Here is a 22,160-nt window from a genome sequence, read left to right on the forward strand (position 1 = left end):
TCTTAGTGCGTCACAAACCAATTCCGTTACAATAGGGTCTTAGTGCGTCACAAACCAATGAAAGGGTTTTCTGAAAAAAAAGAAGTGTCCTGTCTGAGGAAATCATTAAGTATGGTGCAGCAGGTGGCGGTTCGCGATTAGTTAGCCGTGAAATATCCTGTCACTTGATTTTCAATCTCTCCAACTCTTGCGTGTTCGCGAAGTCTGTACATTTTTATTTTGCGATCCTAAATTCATCTTTTAAGTTTGACCATTTAATCCAGAAACACCCTGTATAATCGTTGTGTCGTGGACTATATCTGGGTATACATCCTTCGCTATACGTTCAAACATGAACAGCGCACGCGTGGAAACCTTAGCACGTTTGACAACACAGTCTTCAGTGGGTGCAGGTAATTCACCGCTGAAATAAGCGCAAATTCTCTCCCTATCCAAACGACCGCAAACAATATATTTGAAAAGGAGGCGTGCATAGTAAACGTGTGCAAGTGATCGTGGAAAAGCGCGAATAATGATGTTTGACGATACGTCACATCATCTGGGATTCGAAATTTTTAACTATTATATGCTTTACGAATATTCGGACGTGTCATCGATCTAGTCGATGATCGACAGGTGACGATCCTCGACGATCTAAAAGGATCGCTGAGACAGAAGATGAGACTATCCTAGAAAGTTTCACATCGTTCGAGTCAGGGTGAGTTCGCAGAAACTAAATGGTTTTCCTAAAAAGGATTTAGGAGTTTGTTTTCTAGTAATAAAATAAATCAGCGTAGTCGTAACGATCACTGAATCACCATTTTTCGGGTTTAAATGGCCGTTACTTACAATCGCAGTATTTCTTAGAATCAAAAAATGTGCTATATTAAAGTGAGACAGCATATTTGTATGTTAAACTCGATTTGCAGATAAAAATTGCTTTGAGCAAAAAAAAAGTTACATTTAAAATTCGTTTCTAGAGAAGTTAATAGTAATCAGAAGTACTTTCATGTAAAATTACTAAGCCAGGTATATACCATACAATTGATGGTTTATTGAAGAACAAAATCCTAAAGCACCATTTTGGAAAACCTATTTTTGTTACTTTCGGTGAAGATAAATGTTTTGTGGATTTATTTCTTTTACCACTTTCGATTTTATAGGTATCGATTATGCAAACTGAGCATTAATATTATAATATTGATTTATGAAACATATTTCATATATTAATATTAGAATATATGTGTGTGAATTAATTACGCCCTCTATATTAATAGTATTTAGCGTTTGCCTCGACTTCATTTGATTTCAAATGCAAATTCGTCGCGTATCACTTGTACTAAGCGTGTTAGATACAGCGTTAGGAACAATGACAACGATAATGATCGACGAAGTAATCGCTGCCCAACTTAAAAAGTGAACTTAAAAGTGATGTTATTTAAATTCAAAAGAAATTCATCGTGTCTCTTGTCCGTGACATATGTGTACCAAATGTAGGTTGTGGAATAGAAGACCGATCGATGTCTAGAAAGTCCAACTACGTGTCGATCAATTCTTCCAAAGCCATTATTCGCGTTAGCCATAAATAGCTGTCTCGAAATCAATTTTTTTCCTTCACCTACACACGATTGAAATATGATCTTCTACGCGATTTTAAGACTCATCTTCCGTACTTGTAAACTAGCTGTTACAAGCTTGTTTATTTGTTTGTTTTTCTACTTTATGAGGGTACGCGATCTGTTTTACATCGATTATTGTACCTATTGATCCAGTCTTGTTCTTTTCCATGTCACATTTACATTATTCACATAAATCCTTAACTTCTTACGTTGCACTTTTTACATGTCTATTGGAACTCGCCTATACAGGGTGTCCCAAAAATGTTGGAGGTCCTTGAAAGGGGTGGTTCGGGAGGTGATTTGAAACAACTTTTTCCTTTGCAAAAATGTCGGATGGGGCTTCGTTAAGTAGATATTAATTAAAAAAACCCGACCAATCAGAGCGCACGGATACCGTTGGAGCGGCCGGGGTAGCGAAGTCTACGCGCTGAGCGGCCGCGTCAATATCCTTCGATACACGTCGAGTCACTTGTTCGCGTGCGAGAGCGGCTACCAAGCGCGTAGTCATCGCTATCGCGGCCGCTCCAACAGTATACGCGCGGTCTGATTGGTCAGTGTTTTCCGTTAATATCTTCTCAATGAAGCCTTGGACAACAATTTCGCTAAGGAAAAAGTTATTTCAAATCACCCCCTGAACCACCATTTCAAGGACCTCCAACATTTTTGGGACACCCTGTAGTTCGGGTACCTCGGGATTCCTATGCCCATACTGTAGCTACAAACCCTGAGGATATTGTTGTAAGCTGTTAGTTTTTTTAATAGTCAACGCAATTAATATTTAATATAAACATCGCGTCAAAAGTCCAATAGATTCAAAATAAGTACACGTGGGCGATTATACCGGTGGATTCTTCAAATCATCCAATGTTTGCTAACAATAAGTGAAGTAGATGATCGATTAAAAAATACAAGGGCAACCGTAGAAGTAAATAGTTTAACCGTGTTTGCTTGAAAACGCGTGGAGTTTATACGTGAAAGGTAAACGGAAGAGAAGTGACCTAATCGATCATAGCAGTAAATACTTGAAGAATCGATGCGTTTAACGGCTAAAACTTCTAAGCTATCCTTTTAATTAGCAATCCGTTTAGCGAAAGACGATTTTGACTTAGGGCTGTGAGGAAAGCGACCCGCGTTCGCTTTATATAAAGCTTCTCTCTTCTGGAACAAGGCTACCTCTATACTACTATCCTCTAAACCTTATTTTCATTGGCGTAAGTCGTTTGTTTAATTCTCCTTATTTAGATTTATTATACCGAATGGCTTTCTTATATTTTCAATGAGGGACAGTTAACTTAGGATGTGTACAGTACAGTTTATAATATAATAAATAAATATAATGTATAAGTATATATATTTATATATTTCAATTGAGTTATACATATATTATACACTGCTGGACAAAATTGAGGGATCACTAAAATTTTTCGAAAATTTTGGACATATTCAAGTGACTATATCTTCGCAAAAACTGGTCATAAAGAATATTTGGAAATGCCATTTTGTAGGTCAAACTCTCTGGTTTTCGAATCAGGAGATCAACATTTTTTTCGCATGGCCATGTCACTTTTTTTTTAAATGAAGCGCAACGAAGAAATGTTGAAACATTTTCGTTAACTTTGAAGGTATGCACAGTACGGAAAAATTTTTTCTTTGCAAATTCGATTAAATGGTATTATGGAGTAAACTTTTCTCTTTATTTTCGTTTTTTTTTGGTTTTGTCAGGCGATCATCGATCCTTTTTATTGACCGAGATCTTTATGATTATGTGAAAACGGGTACTTTTTACTTTGAACGCCTATAACTCGTGAATACATGATCGTAGAAAAATTTCAATGAATGTTTTGGACAGCTGAGAAACTTTCCTTTAAAAGGCTTTGGTTCCCAATTTGATGACATTTTTTTTTAATCGCATATAATCCATTTCAAGATGACCTAAAAATTTGCATATTTACCACTTTTCAGAAAACATGACGCCATTTCAGTAAAAATCAAGGAATCATACAAGTGCCTACATTATTTTTGAGTTAAGAGTGCCCAAAAACTCTACAAAAGGCCGAACTCATCTGATTTTTGTTACCTTATGTCCTCGATGGCGAAACATGCGACATGATCTGAAAACTTGAGAGATCATTTGTTTTACATTACGTTTCCGTCTCATTCAAAACGACTTTTTGTTCCTGCAGCGTCTTAATGGTTATTACGTGTTTTCTTTTCTTTATTCAGCGTCATTTTAACGTACAAAAAGAGGATTTACAAAATTAAAGAAAAAACTTTGTTCAATCTCTTTACAATGACAAATGCCGGCGGTATTTATTCATTTTTTTCACTTTTGTCATTTTGTTATAAAAAAACGCGTGACCAAGACTCGTACTATGACAACGTCAGGCGATCATCGATCCTTTTTTAAAGTGAGGTCAAATGCCACCATGAATAGAACCGCAAACCACACTTGGCGTAAAGTTTCGTATATAATTTAACAGCTCGAGCTGTTCAATTCGAGCAACTCAGATCGATATTCTTCTTCGAAGTAAATAGATCTAAAAATCCTTTCTGTTGGACATTTGTAAAAATTGCACAAGTTCCTCATATCTCATTGACACGGACAACTTTTATTTCAAGTATAATTTTAAAGGATCTTGAAACTATTTATTTACTCGTCATAGTGTACTTGCTGTACAAAACATTTCACCTTCTGATATATATTTTGACACATCGTCAAATATAGCGGAGATATTTTAGGTACAGACTCGCGAAGATATACACTGTGTAATACAATACAGAAGTTATAAATGTTGCTTCTCTCATACAGATTTGTGGTTTGCGTTAAATGTCCTCGAAGATGGGCACCACAAATGCACAAACGAATTCAGAGCACGAAAACAAGGAAACGTTCAATCACGTAGACTCTATCGAGGCGTTCTACGCCGAGAAGGTGATCCTTTTGACCGGTGCTACCGGTTTCTTGGGAAAAGCTCTTTTGGAAAAACTGCTGCGCTCATGTGCACGCGTGGCCATGATATTTATACTGCTTCGTCCAAAGCGAGGAAAAACTATGGAGCAACGACTAAATCAAATGAAAGAAAATTCTGTACGTAATTTTTATTTTTTATTTATTACTTAAACGTCCAACGACCCTTTGTTTGTTCTTCCAGTATGATCGAAAGAGTTTTATATTAGTAAGGGATTTTCCAAAAGAAGCTTTATTTCATTTTCCAAGAAAATTAAATTACATTCTTTCTTCTATTCTTTATCAAAGCGGTCTCGTACTATTAAGAAAATTTTGAAAAATTGTGTTGTACTTGGTAAAATTTAAGCATTATTTCGACAAATTGTTTAGAATTGCAATAAACGAAGATTTATGCTGTTTCTGAGCAATGAACAAATTCAAAGTAATCTTGTTGGGTTATTTTAAAAAAGTATGTGTCGGGCACTGTGATTGATTGGTAGTGTTTCGTTAATAATTCAAAAACGAAGCACTATCCAACATTTTTGCAAACGAAACCGTGATTCAGAATCTTCTCAAGTACGTTTTCGTCGAACGTTGTCCCTGAAAACTCTTTCGGTGATTTGAAAGTAACCCAATCTAATTTGTCATGAGTTTCTTATAATTGGTCGCAGGTTTTCGACAGGCTTCGAATGGAGAATCCTGGCGCGATCAATAAGATCCACCCCGTGAAGGGCGATGTGGGATTACCAAACTTGGGTCTCTCGGCTGAGGACAGAAACATGTTGATAAACAGGGTAAACGTAGTTTTCCACAGTGCAGCCACAGTGAGATTCGACGACCCATTGAAGGTGGCTGTGAACACGAATGCAAAGGGGACGGATCGTGTCATAGACTTGTGCAAGGATATGACAAATCTGATCAGTCTTATTTACGTTAGCACAGCTTACAGTAACGCGAATCGATACGACATCGAGGAATCGATTTATCCGTAAGCATATATGTTTGTTTTCATCAATCTATATCCACTACTAGATACTGCCAGAATTTTTAAGGAGAAATAATATTTAAACCCTTTAAAATCGGCACCATTTCGTTAAAAATGTGCAAACAGGAAACGTGTCGAATTAAATAATACAACTTATAAAGCATGTAATTTTTTTGCACCAGAGTGCAAAGGGTTAAATAATATTTCAAAAGTGTGTACTGTTCGAATGCAAACATATGTATATAGAACATCGATAATAAAATATATGCTATACTATTTAAAATATAAAACATATGTACTTTCATTTAAATCTAAATTCTCTATCCCAATCTGTAAAAATATGGATTTGCAAAAATATCATCAATCCAGCGATTGCATACAATGATGTTATTATTAATTGCGTTCCAGAACAAAGCTGAAACCGTCGACGGTAATCGATATGTGCGACAGCCTAGACGACAAAACGCTGAACTTACTCCAGAAGCAGATTATAGAGGGGCATCCCAACACCTACACATTTACAAAGAATTTAGCAGAACAAATAGTATGGACAAGGGGAGCAGACTTGCCAGTATCGATAGTACGACCTAGCATAGTTTGCGTCACACATAAAGAACCGTTTCCTGGTTGGCTGGACGGTCCTAGCGGTCTTACAGGTATTAAATTTGAAGTTATTGACAAATATATAAATACAGTGGGTGTAGAAAGTATTCGTACACCGATCAATTTCCAAAAAAACAAATAGCTATTTGTGTAAGTTGCGAAATTAACAAGAAAAAAGAATTAATCGATAGAAATGTTGAAGTAATAAGTATTCGCACAACTGTTTAATTTTTAAAACTTGATTAAAAAAAAAGAAATTTACATTAATTTACAAATATATAATAAATAATTGGTGTACACCCACTATATACTAACGATTGTAAAAAATTGTCCAAAGGAGGCTTTGAAATTTTGTTTATTGATCATTTTCGAGAGGCAATTTTATATGACTATACGTCGAATTTTTAAACAATTTTCATTTAAAGCGTTGTTTACCGGCAATTTTAAACAGAAGCGGCTTCATGTCACCGGCTATTATTTTGTAATTGTTGTACTACTGAACTACTGGCCGACATAAACCTAAATACCGAGAAAAGTATATTCTATTGTTAAAAATGATCAAAAACCGACAGGATTAAATATGATGATCGAAGCTTTTGCAATATTCGCCCTGGGTTTCATAAATTGAAATAGATAATTCAAGTGGAAACAGGACTTCCTACCTTCCTGTTTACTATGGCCCGAGCAATCGGGAGATAGCGTGTAGGTCAAGGGGTTAAGGGATAATTTATACATATGATAATACGTATGATAAATATTACAGGCTTAATAGGAGGAATTATCAGAGGTACTGCCAGGGTCATCAAGTGTGACACGAAACGGACTATCGATATGGTACCTGTCGATTATGTTATCGACACGATCATTTGCGCATCGTGGTTCCGCGCAACGCAACAGAATAATTCCATCAAAATCTATAATTGTACCAATAATGCAGACTCCATAAGGTAACGTTCATTATAATTCCTACTTTCTACCAAATAACTTTTGTGAAAACATTTTCTTCGTAGCTTCATTCCCTCATGGGATATTTTACCATTTCGATTTAAAAGCAGAGCTGTAAAGTAATGATTATTTTGTAATTTTATACAATTTGGAACAATTACTTTGGAATTAGAAAGTAATTATTTAAATAATTGTTGATTATTATTTTTTTAGTAATTATGCAATACCTTATTCTTAATTACTGAGTAATTCAATTATTTTTTAATAATTACTTATAACTGCCCAGATAATAATTAAAAGGCGTCTCAAATCTAAAGTAGTTAAGTATACGTAAAAGTAATTGAAACGTAATTATAACTCATTTTTTAATTACATTCAAGTAATTGCAGTTACATGGACAGTAATTGTTAAAAGTAATGATTGCTGACTTCTTATTACATTTAATTACTTTTAGGTATACTTAACTACTTTAGATTTGAGCAAAAGTAATTCAAAGTAATTTCAAATAATTGGAAGACAGTAATCATTACTTTTAACAATTACTGTCCATGTAACTGCAATTACTTGAAAGTAATTTAAAAAGTAGTTATAATTACTTTTTAATTACCTTCTAGGTATTTTTGACTACTTTAGATTTGAGACGCCTTCTAATCCCTTTCTGGGCCGTTATAAGTAATTATTAAGCAATGCATGGGATTACTGGTAGTAATTAAGTAATTGAAAATGCCACTACATGCGACAGAGTAATTGTAATGGTAATTATTCAATTACTTGGTCAAGTAACCAGATCGTTTTGTAATTGTAATTAAGAATTTACAGCTCTGTTTAAAAGTATATTCTAGTTCGAAGCGCGGTTTTTCACCTTAACTTTGAGATTTATTTGAACGAAAATTGTAATACCTTTTGCAACAAAAATTGGAAGACATATTTATACATATCTCATCTACTTTTTCATCGAAAAAATGTTATAATTGGCGGTACAGCTAGCCGACATAAATAATTGTTTTTTAATAAAATTGTACGCCCATGATTCAGGCTGACCTTTATCTAAAACAAAATTGCTCTATTATAATCTTAGCTGGGGAAGCCTAGTCCAACTTATTTCGAAGTACGCCGTTGAGTCGCCATCGAAACATTTAAAGTGGTATCCAGGCTTGATAGTGGGCACGAACACGTTTATGTACAGGTTCATAACGATCACGTTACATTTTTTTCCGGCTGTTATTATGGACTTTGTTTCGAGACTTGCAGGTAGCAAACCGATGTAAGTATCCGTTCGTCCCAAAGCTGTGTGTCAACCGTAAACAACGTTTTAGAAATAACGTTAGTAAACAACGTTTCAGAAATATGAAAACTGCTAAAAATTTCGACAAGGTGGTGTCAGCCACGCAATACTTCAGCACAAACGAATGGAAATTTCATAGGAACAATATGCACGAACTGACAAAGAAAGTGAAAACGTTGAAGGACTCTAGTAATTTCAACACTGATATGGACAATCTTGATTGGAACACTTTTGTTTACAGTTATCTGTCAGGGATCAGGAAGTATATTTTAAACGAAAATCTAGAGGCTGCGGATACGTTTCGAAAACGATTGATAATGTACGTATAACAAGTAGAGATCACAGTTTTGAACGGGTATCAAAATCAGGGCCGGCAAAAGGCCCCGCGGTCTACGAAAATTACTGAATTAAAAGGCACCGATCTTGATTAACTTTTTACAGACTGATGATACCATTAACAAATGGAAGCAATTTTTGCTGAGATGCAAGACATTTTTTTAGTAGCGATGATTAAATTGAGAATAGTGACAAAAATCATTAAAGTGTTATTATTTAATATTCATCTTATAAAAAATATATAGCATTTGAATTCAGGCCCCGCAAAATTTTTGAATTCGGCCCCGCAAAAAATCACGCCGGCGCTGATTAAAATATACGGGTACACGGAACACGTGTACCGTGTACTAACTCTTTGGGGCACGGTGGGATTAAAAGTGTCCGACCTTTTTGATGGACCGTAATCCTACTTCGAAATTTCGCAATAGCTGCATGTGTATAGGTGTGATACCTTTATTAGTAAAAATATAACAATTTTGTTTGATTTAAAACGCAATAAAATTCCTGTGCAACATGGGTCTATTTTATGACCTGAATTCCTGTGCCGCAAAGAGTTAAGGGATTAAGAACACGGGTATTTTTAATACACGGGTACCCGAGTGTCGAAATACGCTGACACCCAGATATCGAAATACACGGATATCCAGGTACGTACACGTGCATCGAAATACACGAGTACGCATACATCGAGTTATCTATTGTTACCCGTGACTTGGATATTTATTTTAACTACTAAATAAAGTTTTACAAATTACACTAAAAAAATTAATTCTGTTATATTTATTCTTCTTATGTTTATATTTTTTTCATTTATTTATTTTACTGCATATCAATTTTTCCAAAATTAATAAGGATCATTATTTTAGAATAATAGCATTTTTACATAAAAGTTTGTGTATAAAAATAATTGGATATTGTACCCGTATAATTCGATGTATGCGTGCCCGTGTCTTTCGATCCACGTATACGTACCTGGATATCCGTGTACTTCGATACCCGAGTACCGGTGTATTAAAAATACACGGATTAAAAAACGGATCCATTAATTACCCGTGTACCCGGATATTTCGATACACGTGAAGTAGAGATCTCTAATAACAAGCATCGGTATAACGTAACGAACAAAGACAGGTTCGTTGGATTAATAGGAACTTTTATCATTTCAGATTGTACTGGATACATCGAATCATTCAAATATCGAGCATATTCACACTAGTGGTTATAATAAGGCGCATCTGCCACTGATCACGACATTCAATTATTTCATTTTCTTGATTAGACACAGACGATTATCTTCCGAATCACTCTGGCAACTCATTTGTATTGTTTCGACATTTTCCTCGTATGATAGTCATTCTAACTAATATTAACAATTTACATGTATCATAACTTGCCGAGGAATACATTATGTATTTATTTACGCACAATTTTCGGAAGAACAGAAAAGCATGCGACTCACCAACCGTTGTCTTGATATGGGACATCGTAGTGACTCTGCTGTTGCTGGTCATCGGAGTAATTGTCCTGTCGCTTACCATCGGATTAGCTCTGCATTATCCACGTTGAACATCGGAGTAGTTCTGCATTACCCACATCGTACTACGGAGTTGATCTGCTCTATCTGCATCGAATTCGTAGTACTTCTGCTTGATGACATATAATATCTGCAACAAAAGTTTGTAAAAATTACAGTAGTTACAATATTAAATGTTTGTACAATAAAGGTGCGTAAATGCTAAAAAAAAATTATGTTTCTAATACATTTAAAATAAATTATAAAAATGTGTAGCTTCATAAATATTTCAAGTTTGTAGAAAGTGTAGTATGAGTAAATGTACATAAACTCACCAAATTTATTAATTTATAATTAATGTAAGAAGAACTTGTGTAAATCTTCAAAATCTGATTTTGTATACAAAGGCATGTAAATGTTGAAAGAATGTTTAAGTTTGTATCTCATATGTTTCTAACGTATGTGTCATAAATTATAAAACTGTGTATCATCATAAATGGTCAAAGTTTCCATAAAATGTAGCATAATGTAATAAAAAGAATCCAAGAAAAAATTGTATAAATTTGCAAAGTTATACAATTTATATGCATATACAAAAGGGATCTAAATGTTGAAAGAATGTTTAAGTTTTTATCTTCTCTGTACAGTTGAATTTGTAGCAAATTATAAAAATGTATATCGTCATAAATGTTTAAAGTTTAAAGCATCTAGAAAATATAGTATACTGTAGTAAAAGTGCATCGTCTCATAAGATTTATCATTTTATAATAAATGTAAGAATAAATTGTATAAATTTACAAAGTCATAATTTATATGTGTATAACAAAGGTTTAACAATGATTAGACAACGATTAGATGTCGATTAATAAATTATGCGTACCTACTAATTTATAGATCGCTACTCGTCACGTCTGCTCACTCCGACTACCGCCAAAAGAAAGATGGCTTCTGCTTGCCTTTCGCGCCACCACTTAGTGAGTCAAGAGTGCTCGGCCAATGAAATTTGAGTATGTAAATGAAAGGATACGTGTGATTGGCTATCACTTCTTAACATTATTTCCGATCCTTTTGAAGCGATATTAAAGCTATGAAATAAAGAAGTAAGAACTAAAATCCCAAACTAATATTTAATTCTTCCATAATTTATTAATTTATTTACTATGCATAATATTCCATTGATACCTATTCTTTTCGTATTCCAAAAGAGTTTACCCTCGATGTATGACATGACATCAGAGATTATCATCGATTTGAATCGATATCTTAATTTTTGAATAATACGATTATGCAATATGGAAATGTATTTTCATTTATAACAAATATCTTCCATATCATAAAAAGCAATTTTCATTAAAAGAACAGTCCTATTGTTTGCTTCTAATGGCCGTGGAATCACTGGTCTTTTACGAACATTAGATTTTTCGTCTCTTTGTCTAAGCAATAATTATGTTTGATTAAAAATTCAACGTGATAGAGCAATTCGTATAATATGAATATCCTAATTGAACAATATGATTAACTTTCATTTGTTGCAATTGTTACATTTATTAATTGTAAAATAGTTGGTCAAATATGCAGTCGATAAATCAGGACGCATTCGGTAAAAATTAGAATCTAATGTACGTCGAAAACTGAGTTATTTATTTTGAAAATAATTAAAATTTCGATCAATCTGGATTGATCTATGCACGGAAACAATTGCGAAGAGCAATATTTCTGTCGATTATTAACAAAATAACTAAAGCTGATAGAATGAATAAAATGCTTCACCTAAATTGTAAGATACATAGAAATGAAATACATAGACATGTAGAATTGACTACATATTTGCAAATGTTAGAAATAATTAAACTTCGAGGATAGATAGAGTATCTTAAAATTGTATAATGAATATTGCATCTTCTTGAAACTCCTGACCGCATGGTGGTGTATGCAGGTGTATTGGTGTATTCATGTGAGTGTATGGATTCGTACGGCGGTTTTAGCGATGCCAATCGCATGTAAACTTTTCATCAATATAATGAGCACATGGAAATTGTTACAGCGTCGATGTTACGATCTACTTTCGTACAAATATTCACTAGTGGTGATATTGATGGCATTTACTTGTGTATTTATCGGTATCATTCATTTCGGAGAGGTTAGAGATCCACGATTTCTCGCTATTGTTTTGAACCGAAATTCGTATGTCTTGATTGTTGAAAATTTGCATTTCATTGTTTCTTTTCGAATTGTTTCCACAAATCTGTCATCATAATTGGAAATGCACATATGGTTTACATAGAGCAATTTTAACTTGTTCGTTTACCAGTAATAATACACCTTAAAACACGAATGAATATTATACTATTCTTTATTTAAATATCACTGAAGACTATGTTGTGCGTATGAAAATCTTCAAATTCTAATTATATGTACTTTTACAGATATGGGTAGCTTGGAGTAAAGAAAAATACGAAGCTGTATTTCATTCTTTTAATGATAATATATTAGGTATCTCTTTTCAAAAGAAACTATGTCAGCATGTCCCAATAGATGTTGTATATACTTGGGTTAATGGCTCTGATCCAATTTTTGTAAAAAACTTAAAAGAACATGTTCCTATTATGGATGTTAACACAGCAGCATCTAGGTACAGTGACAAAGATGAATTAAGATATTCATTGCGTTCGTTAGAAATGTATGCACCATGGGTTAGACATGTGTATATAGTTACCAATGGTCAAATACCGAGTTGGTTGGATATGGATAATCCTAGAGTTACTCTTATTACTCATGAAGACATTTTTATAAATAAAAGTGATCTTCCAACATTTTCTAGTCCTGCTATTGAAAGTCATATTCATAGGTAATATAATATTTGCCTGTTTCATATCAGTTATTGTTCATTAATATTCAATTTGATACATTCAATTTTACTTCTGCAGAATTCCTGGAATTTCAGATAAGTTTTTATATTTTAATGATGATGTAATGTTAGGAGCCGAAGCATGGCCAGAAGATTTCATTACTCAAGCGGGTGGCCAAAAAGTGTATCTTGCATGGTGGGTTCCTGATTGTTCTGATGTTTGTCCTTGGGCTTGGGTGGGTGATGGATCTTGTGATCCTGCTTGTAATACAACATTATGTGAATTTGATGGTAGTTACCAGTTTTTATCTATGTTTTTTTATTTTCAATTAATAATTTAATAAACAAGTATTATGAGAAATCTGAATTAATATCAGTTATTATTAATTTATAGGGGGAGATTGTGATAGTACACCAGTTCCTACAGATAGTGAAGCACTCGATGAAGAAGATTATCCACAAAAGTTTTTACAAGATGCTCAAGAGAATACTAATTATGGATTAAAATTCTTAGATGCATTAAAAAATAAAAGCAAATCTCTATGGAAAAATACGGAAACGTTTACCCAACAAATATTGCCGAATGAATCTACGCACTTGTTGCTCAATGTAAATAATTCTCATGATTTTAAAATTGATAAATATATAGATCATGTTGAAAAGCTTTCTAATGAACGCGAAAATAATCAAATCGCGTCTACTCAAAGATCGATATTATCGAAAATGATACGTAAGATGAAATTTCATAATTCAAATTATACCGAAAGACGCATGCAACTAAAACGTTATTTAAACAATGATAACATAAATTTACCACAAATTAGCAGTACTATCAAGACTAATAATAAACCCAATTATTCCGATCAATGGAAGCTTAGAACTAGACAACTCGATACATACGCTGAATCTTTATTGTATGTGAACAGAATATATAACACGGCATACGGATTCGAACGTAGAAGAGTACCTGCTCATATGCCACATTTAATAGATAAATGGATCGCATCTGACATGCACAAAAAGTTTGAATACGAATTTAAAAAAACGTCTAGTCACAAAGTTAGAAACTCAGAAGATATGCAGTTTGCATTTTCTTATTTTTATTTCTTGGCGAGCGAGAAGAGAAAAGTGCCAACGGAAGAGATATTCGATACATTCGACACGGACAAGTCCGGGTATAATATTTTACGAAATAGCAATCATGTTTTTATCAGTTTTTATTTTTAATTTATCATTAGGTGTTATTAAAAGTTAAAGGCTAATATTTCTATTGTTTTCAGGACTTGGTCAGATAGAGAAATTAGAACACTTTTGTCCAGATTATATCCACTACCTCTTGATTATAGTCTAGTTGTAGAATTTGAAAACTCTATAACAAACTGTTCGAATCACGTAAAAATGTCTAAAATCTCAAATCCACCACAGGGGGAAAGGTATTTGGATTCGTCTCTTGTAAGTATATGTATAGTGTTTTATCCGTTATAACTAATACTTAAATATGCATAAGATAATTATCTTTAAAGTACGAATAAAGTTATTGTACCTCACGATCGATTTACAGCCAATTGTATCTAAAGAATTAATAACAAGATGTGAATCAATCTCGAGCAAAATTCAATCTAGATTCGGCGAAAAAAAATTTTACCCGCATGAAATAATTAAAGCAGGAAAAAATGAAATATTTGAAATGTTGACAAGCAATGTGTCTCTAACGGTTCAACTTTTAGATGAGATTCGCCGAGATCCAAAGTAAGTTACCCTATTAAGTTTTACTAATTATTAATTTAAGAAACAAATTAATCAATTTTAACAAATTTTAGAAAATTCATTTGTTTAAATGACGACATGGATCCTCTTCGACGTTCCGAAAACGAAATCGTTCGGGCATTATTGAACGATTTTTATCGCTCACTTTATCCATTGCGCAGCACATTCGAATTACCTTTACAATACCGAAATCTTTTCACTCATCGACATGAACTTTTCGAGTGGAGGGCTAATCGTGCGAAAGCCCGAAACTTATTATTGTGTCTTATCGTTTTACTTCTTCTTACGACATTTTACCATTTGTTTTACAATCAAATGCGGCGAGTATTCAGAATGCGAGCATTGCCCACTCTCCTCATTTAAAAAGAGACTAAATCTGAATGTATGAATAGACTTACGAAAAATACATCGTCATCTAACGCGGTGATGTAAGCTGGACAGCGTTTTCTAAAAAATTAATTGATAATCTGGTTGTGTAGGTAAAACTTTATAGACATCATTTCCTTACATAGCGTTACTATATTTAAATATTATTCGTATTTTAATATTTTTTCTGCTGTGTGGTTTTAGCAATAACTTATATGATAACATAATGTTTGACTAAGGTGATTTTCATATTTTATTTATGTAAAAAGTATGAATCATTGTGTTCTACTAACTTTTTGTTGGATTTAATAAGTAGAATTAAAATGACGGTAGCGTTTAAATCATGAAGTCTAAATGTAGATGTGAAAATAGAATTACGAAGAATATATCGTTATCTTCCGCGATAATATAGCAGGGCAGCGTTTAAAAAATTGATAAAAAATCAAGTTTTGTATATAAAACTTTATACGCATCGTTTCTTTACAAAATGTTACTATTTTTACAAATCATATGTATGTATTTTCTTTGTCAGTTGTCTATAACGATATTAACATGACTTTAAATAACTAATTATTATGATCATTCTTCATACATTATTTATGTAAGAATAATGGATCATTGCGATGAATTAACTCTTCTTTTGTAGGAGTCGATGTAAAAAGATCGCTGTAGGTGTTTAATATCATATTTTAAAATTAAGTAAAATATTCCTGTGATATTGACTAAGCATTGCTGTTTTTTTTTTTTTGTGACAAAATGGAAGCGCGGATTTGACAAAGTTTACTACAAAATAATTGTACAATCGTGAATTTATTAGCTATAGATTTTAAATAAGTGATAGAACTGGTCACTGTTATATATTTTTTATTTAATATTTAGTTTAATTATTTTTTTTCTGGTTCGCATTAAAATATTCTACTAGAAAAAAATTCGTCCATTCGACAAATTGTTAAAGACTTATTATATACCAAACTTGTACTTATTAAAATATTCTAAGTATAATCGATAAAAAGTGTCAATACACCGAATGTCTTTTCAAATTCAACATTTGTATTTATTTTGTTTACAAAGTCATGTACATAACTTCCTCTAAGTAAAGTGGTACAGTATCTCTACGACTGAAATGTATCTATCGCGGTACAGTTAGGGCATATAATTATCACTAAATGTGAATTAAATAACTGCTCACAATAATGTTATGATAATAATATCATTTAAGTATGCTAATCCTGTGTACGGTATTGTACATTTTATATTTGACTATTCTGTATAATATTACGTTAATAAAAAGTACAAGTGTCAAATAAAATCGGGAACCTTAAAAATAAGCGAAGTGTAATGTTATTATACAATAATGTTATTATCATATTGTGTATTTCTTATTTCCCTATGCTATGTTATCTGTATACTGAGAATTATAACAATATGTTCCACATCCATTAATCATGAATGGCTTAACAATCAACGCGTGACTTTAAACATTGTAAACAAAACGCTATTTTACATATTTTTAAGCATTCTAATTTTTATAAACCTTTAAAGTAATTACATTTTTCCCTAAAAAAACGACGTAACGGAAATTCGCAGCTTATAACAATTCATTTATCGGTTCGTCATGATTCCGATATTTGTCTGTCTAAAGGAGGACAATTCATATGCCGCAGATTTCGTGGACCAACCATACCTTCTTGCATCCTTGCACATTCGCTCATCCATATCGCGACACTGGCAACTTCTTCAGCTGAAAGACGAGGTCCAATGCCTAAACAATTCAAAACGATTAAATTATACATATACATATAGAGTGTTTCAGTTAAAATCACCACCCTAAATATCTCTGTTACTTTAAACGATACAAAAAAATTGTTTGGATAAACACTTATCAGTTTCAAAGGGACAATATTACTATCCATGCGAAAAGTATTTCAAAGTCATATTTTATTTCGATTATTGTATCTAATAAAGAGACCAATTCAAACATATACAGGGTGTCTCATTATAATCTTTCCACGCGACTATCTCGCAAAATATTCATCATTCAAAAAAAATGTTTAAACGAAACATGCTCTATCTGAAGGGGGACATTCAATGGTGTACACTGTTTTTTTTTCTAGATGGAGGCGCCTCCGATATTTGAAGATCACCTTTGTTTTTTTAAATGAAAATGTAGTTTTTTTTTTCATGCTAGACATATAGCTTATCTCAAGACGAATTCATTGACCTATATTATGTTGACCTTGAAATGTCATTCAAGGTCATTTCCATGGTTTAAAGTTTTCTTCTTCTGGTGGCCAGTGTAATGTCTTCTAAAAGGATTTGCAACTCATTACGAAGAAAATTATTGTATTGTTGTCCAGTTAGTGTACTATTGAAAAAATATGGATCCACTAAATAGCCACCAGTAATCCCACACCAAACATTTAGAGACCATTGACGCTGACGTTCAATTGCTCGATGCCAGTGAGGGTTTTCATCACACCAATAGTGGAAATTGTGACAATTCATTTCTTCTGTGTTTTTGAAACTTGCTTCATCCGAAAATAGCACATAGGAGAAAAATAAAGGATCACGCGTTATCCTACGCTGAGACCATTGACAAAATCTCAATCTGGCACCATAATCGGCAGCACGTACTGGTTGATGTACAGAAATGTGTTACGGGTGAAAATGATGTCGTCGAAGGATTTTTGACACCGTAGATCGTGATACGCTGGACGTGCAGTGAAGAAGAAAACTTTAAGCCATGGAAATGACTTTGAATGACATTTCAAGGTCAACATAATATAGGTCAATGAATTCGTCTTGAGATAAGCTATGTGTCTAGCGTGAAAAAACTACGTTTCCATTAAAAAAAATAAAAGTGACCTTCAAATCTCGGAGGCGCCTCCGCCTAGAAAAAAACAGTGTACACCATTGCATGTCCCCCTTCAGATAAAGCATGTTTCGTATAAACATTTTTTTCGAATGATGAATATTTTGTGAGATAATCGCGTGGAAAGATTATAATGAGACACCCTGTATAACATATCGAGATATTTGAATTTTTGTTTTATCAGCTACAATATTACAAGATATTATAGATGCCAATATTGTTCCTTCGAAGTTGCTAAGTTTTTTATCAGAACAATTCTTTGTATCGTTTAAAGCAACAAAGATATTTAGGATGGTCACCTTAACAGCCTGCATATAAAAAAATTTTATTTAATAACTTGTTAATTCTTCTCTTAGTTCTCACCAGGGATATTCGGACGATACTTGAGCAACTTTGCGTTCAGGATTTTCTTTTTTCTTCTCTCGCTGGACGCTTTACGCTCTGCGCTGCGAACGCTCTGATCTTTACTCGCATTTCCATCAGGTGTGCTGCTGCCAGAGGGATTTTCACTTTTGTTCGACTTCTTCTCGTCGCTCGATCGAGATCTTCTGCTCAGTTCAACATCTGCGCCGGAAGTTTCATTGTTACCATCCACTTTCAAAGTTCCTTCGCTGGAAGAATCCTGCTCCATTTTATCGTAGAGCATTTTTCTTCGACTGGTGTAACTCTCGCCCAATTGTGGCGTTATATCAGCTGAAAAAAAAAAAAATATGTGAACAATATCGTGTACGCGTCTTTGGAAAGAGAATAAAAGAACATTGTAACTTGGAAAAGCAGTTTACTTCTCGACGAATCGACGTCTTCCTTCGACACCATCTCCAAATCCAAATTGACGTCCGCTTCGGTGTCTTGGCTCGCAATTGAGCAAACACGATCCACGGAAAACCTGTCCTCGCTGTGTTCTTGGCTCGCCAATGATCTAGAGTTGTTCGATTCGCGGCATATGATGAATTCCGTTGGATCCTCGTCCGAGGAGTCTCTTTCACCACCGTCGCATCGAAGTCCTGCCAAATACCTAGACATTCGATGGAATCGTCGAAATTAAAATTTGTATTTCGCAAAAGAGGATTTAGAATTTCGGTTTTAGGCAAAGGAGGATCTTGGTGAAGATATTTAGGGTGATCACCTTGATGGGACTCCAGTTAAAAAAAAGAAAAACGTTATAGGAAAATATCTTGACGGACCTTCCACTTTGAACGCGTGCAAATCATTATAGAAATCTATATTAAACAATTTTTTTTTCGAACACAATTGATTGAATACAACATCTGTTTGCTGACGTTTATCTATAGTAATTTTATAAAGAGGTAAAATTAAAAATACTGAACCGATTCTAGAAACGTTTTCAGTAATAGAGAACTACACTATCCCTTAGTAACATAGGCTATATTTTATTGTGATAAAAATAAAGTTTCAGTTCGAAATCTCAATATTTGTAAATGAAGTTATCTCAGATATGAATTGAAACATCTGTCTGTCACGAAAAACAAAACAGCCACCTATTGATTCCTAAAGGAACACGCGTTTGAACTTGAACAGTCAGTCCAACCACGGGTGCAGTTAGTCACACATAAATTGAGCAATGAAAAAATAATTATTTATTTAGAATTTTTAAATAAAACAGCGTCGCTGGTGATATTACACGACAAGCATGACGTTTAATCATTTCAGCGAAATCTCTCGAAAACATTACCCAGCTCACCCATATATCTCCATGAACAGTGTGACAGGGACCATAGCTGACCCACCTTCGGGCTCGTGAGTGAATAAATCGCAAATCATGATCATCGTTTCGAAGAGACTCGACCCTAGAAGACCCACCGCTATAGCTAGGAATTTTTTCACCTGACACCTTCGTCGGAATTTTCCAATCATCATGATCAAGTTCAAATCTCGTCGATCCAAGCATAAACAGTCCCAGCGACGTAGAATCATCTCCAGGGGCAACGATTTGTTGTAATCTACCGAAAAGATATTTAAAATCGTGAAAGATATGACACAAGTGTTAAAAATTCTATGGTTTCATTATTTCGTGTAACAATTTCCTAAGGACAACGATTAAAAAGCAACGAATTCACTGTGCAACAAAGCAATCATTCAAATTCATTCTTCTAGGCTGTGCGAAGCATATTTAAAAATAAAACAATAAGGAGTTTTTAAAAAGTATACAATGACAGAAAATATGCTTTCTAAAACATCAAATTTAAAACTTAATATTTAAAGAGTACAAAGTGATTTAACGATATATGTTTAAGTGTTGTGAAATTGGTATATTCAATGTTAGTGGCTAGGACAAAGGTTTATTTATTTAAATATAGACTTCCCCGTTAAGGGAGGAGTCTGGACCAGCTAATGTATTTTTCTAATGCATATAATTTCTAGATATAATTAATTTTTGTTATTGAAACTTTTATTACATATAAAGGGACGTTCAAAGAAGAAAATTTGACAGTGTAGATTTAATTTGAATGTATACATATATATAGATATAGTAGTCGCAACGAAAGGATTCGGTCAAAACGGTGGGACGCATAGCTCATCGAATTTTTATTCGATTCACTTGATTCAACGCTTAAATCGAAGGTAATTAAGTTTATATGCTAATGAACCTCAACTCTTAATGAATTATTATTATAGCATAAATTTATTGCAAAATAACGGCCGTCAAGTATCGTTCATTTTTATGTCTTTTGCCACCGTTTTTGCAATTAACAATTTTTTTCTGCAAATTGAAGTTCATACGCATTTTACGTACCTACTAAAGGAAAAAATTTTCCCAGGGGTCCACGTATCCCATCGTTTTGACCGAATTCTTTCCTTGCGACTACTATATCTATGTATACAGTGGGTGTAGAATGTATTCGTACACCGATCAATTTCCTAAAAAACTTTTGTGAAATTGTAGTTTATTAATTTCTATTTCTATAATCAATGATATTCTACATATTCTCGGAAATCTCTAGAATATATATAGTCCAAACAACAGTTATTAGTTTATATAATTTGCGAAATTAACAAGAAAATACGAAAAATTGATAGAAATATGGAAACAATATATATTCATAGTTGTTAGAATGTAGTATAAGAGTTGCAGCATATATAAAATCAAAGTGAAATCCCACGAAGTATTAATTATTTATAAATTAATGTAAATTAATGTAAATTTCATGTTTTTTTTTTTTTTGAATGAAGTTTTGAAAATTTAAAACATTTGGTCAAATACTTATTGCTTCTATATTTCTATCCATTTATCGTTTTCTCTTGTTAATTTTGCAACTTATATAAATAACTAACTTTTTTTATACTGCATCTATTGTAGAGATTTCCAAGAATATGTAAAATGTCATTGTTTATAAAAAAGAAGTTAATAAATTACAATTGAACGAATTTTTTGTTTTAATTGACCAGTGTACGAATACTTACTACACCCACTGTATGTATACATTCAAATTAAATCTACACTGTCAAATTTTCTTCTTTGAACGTTCCTTTGTATGTAAAAAAAATTTCAATAACAAAAATTAATTATATCTGGAAATTATATGCTTTAGAAGAATACATTAGCTGGACCAGACTTCCCACTAAAGTAAATCAATTTTAAATATAAAAGGATACTAGTCAATCGGGTGTTTCGAGGCTAAACATTTTTTGTTTAAATTCAGAAAGTGGAGTTAATCGACTTGCAAGAGGTATGTACGTTTACACGCTTGCGTGAGTACCTCCGAATTGTCGTAGCAAAATCCTAAGAAAACCGAACGTCAATCCGGAAGCAGTACTTGGCGGTGGATATTCGAGCCTCAGTTTCGTTGGTGGTTCCTCGCCGTCTGCCAATGCACGAAAATACGAGCTGGACCATTTTAGTAAATCGTACGGTTGCGTTCGGATGGCTGCCTTGCAGAATTGCTTTAGGATGATCGGTAAACTCGGTGGAACGATGATCCCTTGACTCGCAACAGATTGTTCAACGACGGACATTTTTCAAAGAAAACTTACGAGACACTCTTCTAATCGACCAAATAGCGAAAGTCTTTGAATACGATTGTACTATTGCTGATTAAGACGATACTTGTACCGTGTATCGTAGTGCACAGTGTC

General features: G+C 33.4%; 3 protein-coding genes across 5 annotated transcripts; 2 read left to right on the forward strand and 1 right to left on the reverse strand.

Moving 5' to 3' along the window:
• The first annotated feature begins 397 nt into the window (after positions 1-397).
• On the forward strand, positions 398-11,296 carry LOC128888570 (putative fatty acyl-CoA reductase CG5065). 3 transcript variants are annotated; one of them, XM_054145557.1, is made up of 8 exons: positions 398-697; positions 4,408-4,686; positions 5,217-5,533; positions 5,939-6,186; positions 6,897-7,080; positions 8,157-8,342; positions 8,422-8,682; positions 11,107-11,296. In XM_054145557.1, exons 2-8 carry the CDS (start codon positions 4,426-4,428, stop codon positions 11,210-11,212), a joined length of 1,563 nt encoding a protein of 520 aa, XP_054001532.1. In that variant the 5' UTR covers positions 398-697; positions 4,408-4,425; the 3' UTR covers positions 11,213-11,296. The 3 variants fall into 3 exon arrangements, with proteins under 3 accessions (XP_054001532.1, XP_054001531.1, XP_054001533.1); XM_054145556.1 differs by lacking the exon at positions 398-697 and adding an exon at positions 3,349-4,337 and having other exon boundaries at positions 11,107-11,295; XM_054145558.1 differs by lacking the exons at positions 398-697; positions 11,107-11,296 and adding exons at positions 3,349-4,337; positions 9,866-10,002.
• Positions 11,297-12,153: 857 nt separating this feature from the next.
• On the forward strand, positions 12,154-16,308 carry LOC128888539 (N-acetylglucosamine-1-phosphotransferase subunits alpha/beta). Its single transcript, XM_054145495.1, has 7 exons — positions 12,154-12,352; positions 12,639-13,060; positions 13,140-13,351; positions 13,455-14,235; positions 14,341-14,512; positions 14,622-14,809; positions 14,881-16,308. The coding sequence occupies exons 1-7, from the start codon at positions 12,200-12,202 to the stop codon at positions 15,188-15,190; spliced, it is 2,238 nt and encodes a 745-aa protein (XP_054001470.1). The 5' UTR covers positions 12,154-12,199; the 3' UTR covers positions 15,191-16,308.
• A 50-nt stretch (positions 16,309-16,358) lies between these two features.
• Positions 16,359-22,160, reverse strand: LOC128888595 (uncharacterized). Its single transcript, XM_054145610.1, has 5 exons — positions 21,785-22,160; positions 19,768-20,026; positions 18,848-19,080; positions 18,429-18,758; positions 16,359-16,955 (listed from the first exon to the last, which is right to left on the reverse strand). The coding sequence occupies exons 1-5, from the start codon at positions 22,038-22,040 to the stop codon at positions 16,807-16,809; spliced, it is 1,227 nt and encodes a 408-aa protein (XP_054001585.1). The 5' UTR covers positions 22,041-22,160; the 3' UTR covers positions 16,359-16,806.

Source organism: Hylaeus anthracinus, unplaced genomic scaffold, assembly GCF_026225885.1.
Source record: "Hylaeus anthracinus isolate JK02 unplaced genomic scaffold, UHH_iyHylAnth1.0_haploid 11994, whole genome shotgun sequence".
NCBI classification, from domain to species: Eukaryota; Metazoa; Arthropoda; class Insecta; order Hymenoptera; family Colletidae; genus Hylaeus; species Hylaeus anthracinus.